Source organism: Morone saxatilis, unplaced genomic scaffold, assembly GCF_004916995.1.
Source record: "Morone saxatilis isolate NCDOM2014 unplaced genomic scaffold, NCSU_SB_2.0 Contig22, whole genome shotgun sequence".
NCBI lineage: Eukaryota > Metazoa > Chordata > Actinopteri > Moronidae > Morone > Morone saxatilis.
In genome coordinates, this window is record NW_023339785.1 from 12,756,084 (window position 1) to 12,764,922 (window position 8,839).

Below are 8,839 nucleotides of genomic sequence, written 5' to 3' on the forward strand. Positions count from 1 at the left end.
GATCTAAAAAAGTAAATATTCTTTTTAATATATGCCCCAAATTATTTTTTTAAAGCGGCCTGTCCAGCAAAGGATAAGCGTCCTTCCCTTGCATATTTAGTTCACCCAAAATTGTCCCGCTAGCAATCGCACATTGTCACTTAACTTCTGCTGCTTGACTTTCGGATCGTAAAGAGCAGATCTTGCAATCAATACTGGCCGACAGAGTCTGAACAGTGTCAGTGTGTCAGATTTTGCTGACTTTAAAGGAGCTTGCATGGCCATGACTGTTGGCAGTCCATAAAACAACAATAAATAGTTTATTTTCACCAATCAAACCAATGTGACACTGCTATAGTACCTCTTATCATAACTGAGTTGAACACGTAAAAAGTGCCCAATAACTGTGCCTGTTACTGAAGAAAATAATGCAGGAAAGTAATAATTTGATTACACACCTGTAACGGGGATTGGGGTTCTGACTGCAGTTCCAAGTTTCAGGAACCTCGTTGTAATGACTTGCAGGGATGCATCGCCACTTCAGACACTCTTCACACTGTAACCACACGGGAGTCCTGTAAATACAGACACACAGGTATGGGAACTGTCAGCAAGCAGAAGTCCATTCATCAAAAATAATTATTAGAATTATTTTCAAATTATGTTCTTGAGTCAGTGAACGTGAACATGAATGTGTCTGTTCAAAAGCTACGCACAAGATAAAAATCATTAATAAAAGGTCTTAAAGTTCCCTGCCTGTGCATGTTTACTCTTCGCTATGTTCAAGAGAGCAGATGCAGAGGTAGCGTCTCAATTCTCTGGTTTCAAGCTTTGGGGAAAATAAAAACCTATTTTCACTTTCACTTGAATTTGAAAGTTCCTACATGAGAGCAAGTCACCTGCATCCTCCTGACCTTTTACTGTCATTATCCATAAAAGGCTTGTAGAACGTGGACTTCTGAACATGGTTATTTTCACTCTTTCAGTGGTTGTAACAGTGCGGGGGACAGATTAGGGCCAAAACCAAAATCCTCTTTCAGTAATAGACAAATTGAACACTTACTACTACTACTACTGCTGCTGAAAATAATTATTTATTTATTAATAATTAGATTTTATGCACCTTTCACATATTTTGGAGCCAAGTTATGAAGTATTTTCTCTACTGGCACTAATACTGTCAGGAAAAACAATGGATACTCACTCTGCATCTTCAGGCTCCTCTTCACTGTCATCTCTGTCTAGAGCCTGAAACTCTCGCTCTCTGGCCTTCTTCTCCGTCACCTCTTTCCAGTAGTCGTTGAGCTTTAGGCCCAAAGCACCGAGGGTGAGTCTTGGGAGAAGAAAAAGGAAAAAAACTGTGATTTTTTTTTTAACAGTTTTTACAAATATCATAAAGACAACAGCACAAATAAGGGTAGAGTAAGCATATATTTCATGACAGGTCTGTCTCACTGCGGGTACTGTGTCAATAGCAAGGTTTCGGCTGTGATCAGCTTCCCTGATGCAAAACACATTTTCTGCCCTTATCTGCTGTGTGTGAATCATTAAGCTAAGCAGCTAGCGTGTCTGATTTTGTTGGTTTTGTGTGCGTGTGTGTTTTACCTGTATTCTTTGGTATATTCAAAGTCTTGCTTGTTGTGAGCAGGTTTGAGAAAGTTACACTCGATGATCCCGATGACCCCGACCCCTGCCCTTTGACCTGAAGTCTGTAAGACATTGGGAAGGGAGATTTAAGCGGAGGTCGGTAATGTGATTGTCATGCACGAAGACATACGGTAAAATCCTTTTCCTCTACCTTCAGCTGGCAGCCCACTTTCTCGTAGGCTTTAATGAGTCGGTTCTTGTGGTACATCATGATGCCATAGTGGTCTCTGTTTTTCGGGCTCATCCCGAAGGTCACTTTCACCTTCTCTTTCTGAGAGACCAAAGTCAAGGTTCATAGCACAAATGTACACTGGCGGGTTTTACAATAATATCAGGAAAGCTCAAGATATCAGTGGTGAACAGAAGCAGTAGTAGTAGTAGAAGTGAAATATATAAAATAAGTATGGCTGGGTGTCGTTGGTAAAACCTTTAACACTGTTAATTACCTCATCAGATCCCAGAAAAACATTCAAACTTTCAAACTTCCCACTTCTTGTTTGCATCAGAATCTAGGCTCAAATATAGACACAATAACTTGGCTTTATACAGTGTTAGTAGTAACTGACTACATGTAAAGAGCATTATGTAATGAGATTACAAAAAATAAGTAACTATAAAAAATAAGTAACTATAATTAGCCTAGATTACTTTTGAAAAAAGGTAGATTATAGTTAATAACAATCTTTATTACATCTAATAAACAATATGGTAATTTTAAGGTAACCAGTGCTCTATTAGCCCTCTGGGGGTCAGATCTTGATAAAGAAAACGGGTAAATCTCTCGTTATTCTATTTTGCAATGTGTTCACAATCCCACACATCCTCCGAATGGTCGACAGGCTCGGCAAATAACCGACAACAATTTATGTTTGGAATTTACACGTAATTATTTTACTAATAATACAAATTGTAATTTGTATTCTGTAACTGACTACATTTCAGAGTAATCTGACCCACCTTTATAGCACCATCAACACACATACAAGTAAACAAACAAACAAGGATACACTGAAGTGAGGTTTGTACACGTCATGCTCAATATGTGTCAGCCTCTTCGACACTAGTTTAGCCAGATTCTTCTTCCCTCGCAGTATAATCTGTGTCCTCGGCTTCAGATACAAGATACTGAGATAGGCCTGAGACGGATAGAGAAACAGACAGAAATAGAGTGTAAGAAGGTCAGACATTTTAAATTTACACCATCTGTTGATACTCTTGATGAACATTTTTATATATTAGCCTGGAGGTACATTATTTAAGCTTTTAATACTCAAACTTAATATTCTTGATTCTAAGATTGTCAAAGTAGATATGGGATTTACAAAACCACTACCAGTTTGAACAGGGCTTTAAAATGAAACTGGGGCATTGTTACTACGAAACCACAGCTACGTCTTGAGTAAAACAAACTCCAGTTTGTGCTTGAACATGGCACATACACATTTGACAGGGCTTTTGCTATGTACTGTAGGGGGTTTACCCAACCTTAACCACAACCACTAAAGGTCTTACCGTGAATTCTACTCTAAGCCTCATCTTAACCATCAACCTTAAATCCGTCCTACGTGTTTGAAAGATGTACTGCAATTGAAAGCTCCAGAACAGCTCCAGCACTAAATGGACCATGTGCTAATCAGTACTTTTAGTCCCATATCCAAATGGATGAGGAGTGCTCAGAAAAACATGGAAATATGACCATCTACAACTCCACTGGGCAAACTCCATCTGCTGATGAAGATCCTGCGGTATGACTGAAAGCTCCAAAACAGCTACTGAATGGCAGTAGTGAGGTTCACTGCCAACACAACACCTTTAAAACTTTACTTTTAAACACTTTAATGACGAGTGTCGAGTGTCTCACATGGCTCAACAGCAGTGCAATCATTAACTATAATTATACACTTTATTAAATTGCTGTACCAGTACTGCTATGATATAGCCAACTATCTGTTTGTAGTGACATACTTTGTCTCCACTCACCTTCAGACTGTAGTGCATTTCTGGGATGCTCTGTTCGGCTCTCAGGGATCCACTGCTCCTCAGACCCTTCTTCAGCTCCTCAATCTGAATCGAGGGCAAACGGAAGTCACTTAGGTCGGTCTCAAAGTCAATCTCTGGCTTGCCATCTTTAGCCCTTTAGAATAACGTCAAAGGGAGCAGGTGTTAAAACAGTTAATGACACGCTTAATATTACAGTCTAGTATAGTATAGTTATTATAGTTAGTATAGTATATAATTGTTTTTTTTAACAGAAATGATATAGCAGATTTTCTAGTTTTAAAGCTACACAAATAGGTTTTTAATGTGCAATGCAATACTTAGTATTTGCTGATAATGATCATAGTGGAGACCCTTTTCTGACGTAAAGAGGAAGTGAAACAGAACAAACATGAACTGTTTCTCTTAGCGGTGATTATAGTTTAGAGAGCTTTGTTTCAAAAAGCCACGAGGATCATGGCCTTCAAATCTTAAAAAATGTCTCTGCTCTGATGGCCTGTCTTTGAATGTACGTTATTTTGCATGAATTTGTTTAAAGGCATGCTTAAACAAATATTGTTTGTGTGTGTGTGTGTGTGTGTGTTCATCCTTATTTGCCTTTCTGTTTGAGTCTGTGTTTGCATACTCTCACATGCTGTACATCAGACCTACCCTCAACATGTTTAGCTACACGTAGTTCACAAAATGTTAAACTAAAAATCTCTCATTATTTACTTTCAATTTAAAATCAGCATGAGCAAATGTGTGATTCTGACCTGCGGATGTTCCAGATTAATATCTTGGTGCCTTTTTTGGAGGGAATGGAGTCAAAGTGCGCATGTATCTGCTCCTGGGAGGTGACAATGGAGTTTTGAAGGATTGCTGCCAGGCTGGCCTCCGAGTCTTCCGTCATCACCAGAGATTGTAACACTGAGTTAAGGTCAGGACATTTCTTGATTTTCACCCAAGGGGGATCAATAAAAGGAACATCTTATCTTATCTTATCTTATCTTATCTTATCTTAAGGAGCTTGCAACGTGACAAACATATTCTCTAACAATGAGTGAGGAGTGAAGAAACTGTCTTATTTTCCTTGAATTTCACAGCTCCATTTTTAAGCCTATTTGCATTTAAGTCAATAACATCTTGTTTATAGTAATTAACCCACGTATTATGTCTTCCTTCCCATGCCCTCTTGTTTCATGAAGGATATTGGTTTGTTGGTTGAAGGGCACAATGGGGACAATGACGGCCTGGGCCTTGATGTTCTCCAGGTAGGTCTGAGACAGCATTCCCACAGTCTGGCAGCCGCCGTTCTTGGTGAAGATGAGCGCATCGCGGCCCAGACGCATGGAGCCAGACTTGAAACCGTTCCCATACACGCCAATGGCTTGCTGGCTGGCCTTACCTGAACCCTTTTCTGTAAAACCAAAGCTGGACATAAGGGTGAGGGGGAGAGTGAGGAAATCATGTTCATGTCATCATTTATAAACAGTCACTTAGACTATCTAGTGCCAGAAAAAGTAAAATTATCCAGAGACAATGTTGTATTCATATTGTTTGTTTCTGTGTGAGAATGTGTGCTATGAGAAAAAGACACCAGCTACAAAAAGTAGTCTAAAAATGCTGGTGAGTCACTCTTTGTGGTTTAAACACGGAAGAGAGGAACACTATTGGTGTGAATGATCATATTTCTGCTATTGAAATGTGTTCCTTTACAGTGTGTGTGTGTCTTACCTGAGCATCTTGTGCAGTTTATTCGGCGTCATGCCGCTGCCATTGTCAGTGAAGGTTAGACAAAGCTGACCGGCCTCCTCAACTACATCTATCCAGAACTGTTTAGCGGATACACCAGGATCTGACGCATTGTCTACAAAATGAGAGAAATAAATGAATTAACAACAACAAGGGAGATTTTCTCTCTTCCACAGTATTTCAAGGATTTACACTGGTTCAGTTGCTGCTAGGTGATCCACAAGAGGAAGGAAGATATGCATCTAGGCATTCAAGCATAAATCAGCTATTTTAAAGACGTGTGAAAAACGAGGTTTTACTAGGAAACATTGTACTAAGTAAAGTGACTACTGAGTCCTGGGAACCAGATTAGCTGACAGTTCAGCCAAACCATCAGAAACACTTGAACTGGAAGACAAACAGATATAGACAATAATCTCTCACTGGACTGGAAAACTGTTTGCGTACATACAAACAATAAGTAGTTCAAAGCTGAATCAGAAAGTTTAAACTGTGACGTTGCACAACTGTGTTGGACCCATTACATCAGTAGCAGCACAATAACAAGCTAAATTAAAGCAGCAACATGTAAGTTTCATTACTGTTTATTCTGGAGGCCTCTGTGGTCGAAAGTGGTACTATTTACACTGTCTTGTTTCATTGATTTCAAGGGGAATCTGATAGATCTGATCTGGTCTATAGTAGCCAATCTAACTCAATAACTGTTGCTGACAGTCCCATCACATGCGCTTATGTAGGTCATAGAGGGATCAGTATTTAATTGAGACGCACTAGGACTGCACAATATGATAAAAACAGATATTATGATTGAGATATGATTCACAATTAGTGGGAATGGTCAGTTTTGCGTCACAATTAAAATTTTCACTGAAAAAACTATTAAAATCATGATGACGTGACATTTTTTGCGGTCTGTACCCAACAAACATGTTTTCTTACATCTGAAGAACAGGATCTGTAGGCCAGAGGATCTCTGCAGCGCTACAGTACTTCACTATAACGCTGTTTTGTCATGTTTTTACATATCACACTTGGTCATATTGCGATAATATTTTGATTAATTATGCAGCCTTATTAAAAACTCATTGTAGTGGGTTTAACTAACACATAAAATAAACTTAAATTAATATACTTTCAACCTTGTTGACCTTAAGCTTACTTACAAACGCAAAACACATATTACTTATGGACCACACTGTGTATTGTGATCATTTACATACAGTTTACTATAATAATGGTGGCAGAATTACCATTGGAAAATGTCAGACAGAGGTAGACAAAAGCAGGCTTCTTCTTTCTAGCTGGCGATCATCGACTTTGCTGGCTAAAATTATGTTGCTGACGCTAGCTTTATAAATTGGTTAAAAACACAGACATAAAAGTCTATTGTCATCAGTTAATGGTCCATATAGAAAACTTGGATTAAACAACATTGTTTTGCAGTGGTATTATAAGCATGAAAAGGAAAAATGTAAGATTAATATTTGACTTTGTTTTCTCATATGATTGTCTGACTGCTGTTTCTCGCCCCATCGGGCTGTTTTAGCAACATCGTCACATTCCCAGATATCTTCAATTGACTTAGTGAGAACAATGTCATTATTACCAATCAGAAGGATGAAGTAATACCCAGGTTGTATAAAACCAGATATTTTCAATGAATCAATCACATCCCAGTAAGTCATACTGTTACAGCACAATACCAGGACACTGAAACTGAAGCAGCTAAATGGAATACCGCCATCATCAATGCCATTACACCAGTGCTCTTCCTACTGAGACATGTCAACATGTCTTCTCATAAACTACATAATACTGGGCGTCCGGTTAGCTCAGTGGGTAAAGCTGGCGACCCATTTAGCCGAGTGAGGTCGCGTGTGCCGGTGCAGCGGCCCATGGGTTCGAATCCGACCTTGTGGCCCGTGTTGCGCTGCGTGTCATCCCTCGTCTGCCCCCCTTTCCCTGGTTTTCTGTTCTTCAGCTGTCGAGGTGATAATAAAGGCAATAAAATCCCAAAAAATATACTTAAAAAAAAAAACTGCAAACTCCCTATGAATACACTATAACAGATTATATGATATTAAAGGAAGAGTAAGCTGATAACATACAGGAACTGTAGTCCCATGCTGTAGCCTATATGCACAGGGAAAAAACATGCTAATAGCTTTAGTTCACTTCTCTAATCTTTCCCATGCATGTGTTTTTACACATTGCTGCTGTGACCCTTTTACTTCCCTTGTTTGACACCAATAAAGTTCTTATCGCATATCTAATATCTCAACAGCTTTGAAACACAGGGTAGGCACAGGCGACATGAGCAGAGACAAAGCTGTGGCAAGAGTACATCTGCATTCACACAGTTCACTCCCACTGGTGTCCCTGCAGCCAACAGACGGCCAGCACGTCTGCACCAATCGGAGAGCACACAGTGGAGGAATGGCAATGTTGACAGCACAGAGACAGACGCTTCATCACGTGGAGGGACAAATAATAAAGTGATTTATATGCTGTTCTGGTCCAGACTGTACCTTTTAACACACACATATATATATATACGTATATGACAAAGAGCAATGTTTATCTCACATATGATCACAGTTGAGCACCTTTAAAGAGCGTCCCTACTAGAATTTTAGTAATAGCCTATATTATTACTATTTATAACAAACATACATGGCAATAAGCTCGCTTGTATTAACACACTTATTGGCACTCTTCATATCCTGCTGTCGGCAGACACTGGCAGACATTATGTTAGGCCGTGCAGCAGTAATACAATCGTTGAGGGTGTGAAAGAGGAAGTCCATTCGGTCCAATTTAGCACCAACACAAAGTGTCTGTCTGTTCAACACACAGCGCAGTGCAACAGCGGAAGAGTGCATGGGAAGGAAGAACCAAGAAACAAAGTTGCAACAAGTGAGAGAGCGCACCGGCAGCAGGTGCACAGCGCCAACAGCGTTCCTCTTCACCTACCTATTAACTCCGCCACCGCGCTGAAGGGCCAGGTATGACTGGTAGAGTTGCTGTTCAGGAAGGAAGGACTCATCTAGAAAAGAAACAAAAAGTAAAAATTCAGAGTCAGCTGTCATTCTTCTGCTGCCCCGGCGGGGATAAAGTCATCTTTTCAAAGAAATATTACGCAGAATTATACGCGTCCTGCTTCGGTATGAACAAAAAAAAGTGAATACATACGGAACTGAGGCGAATCCCATGCTCGCTTAACCTCGCCATGTTTTGCGACTGAGTGTTTTTGCCTCCTGTGGTGGCTGTTTGTCTGCGCGCACGCACGTAACAAGACACAGGCGATGGGCGTAGCGTCCTCCGGGCCGCGCTGTCAGAGGAAGTCAGCTCACAGAGGAGAGCGGAGGAATCCACAGACTCACAGGAATACACAGTCTCAAAGAGGATTCACGAGTTTTCTGCCCAACTTTTTTACATGTCATTTATTTTAATGGGCTAACTCTCTGTCTCTCTCTCTCTC

The 8,839-nt window shown here is 40.0% G+C and overlaps 1 protein-coding gene across 1 annotated transcript in view; it reads right to left on the reverse strand.

The window, feature by feature from the left end:
- zgc:152774 (uncharacterized protein LOC553526 homolog) overlaps positions 1-8,719 on the reverse strand; it is a 14,412-nt gene extending 5,693 nt beyond the window's left edge. Inside the window, exons 1-11 of the mRNA XM_035669951.1 lie at positions 8,551-8,719; positions 8,332-8,404; positions 5,341-5,473; positions 4,817-5,037; positions 4,380-4,527; positions 3,607-3,760; positions 2,634-2,762; positions 1,778-1,897; positions 1,585-1,688; positions 1,184-1,312; positions 438-554 (exon numbers count right to left, since the gene is read on the reverse strand). Coding sequence (XP_035525844.1) covers positions 438-554; positions 1,184-1,312; positions 1,585-1,688; positions 1,778-1,897; positions 2,634-2,762; positions 3,607-3,760; positions 4,380-4,527; positions 4,817-5,037; positions 5,341-5,473; positions 8,332-8,404; positions 8,551-8,589 — 1,367 coding nt within the window. The 5' untranslated portion in view covers positions 8,590-8,719. The remainder of the gene's footprint in view (positions 1-437; positions 555-1,183; positions 1,313-1,584; positions 1,689-1,777; positions 1,898-2,633; positions 2,763-3,606; positions 3,761-4,379; positions 4,528-4,816; positions 5,038-5,340; positions 5,474-8,331; positions 8,405-8,550) is intronic.
- Positions 8,720-8,839: the final 120 nt, after the last annotated feature.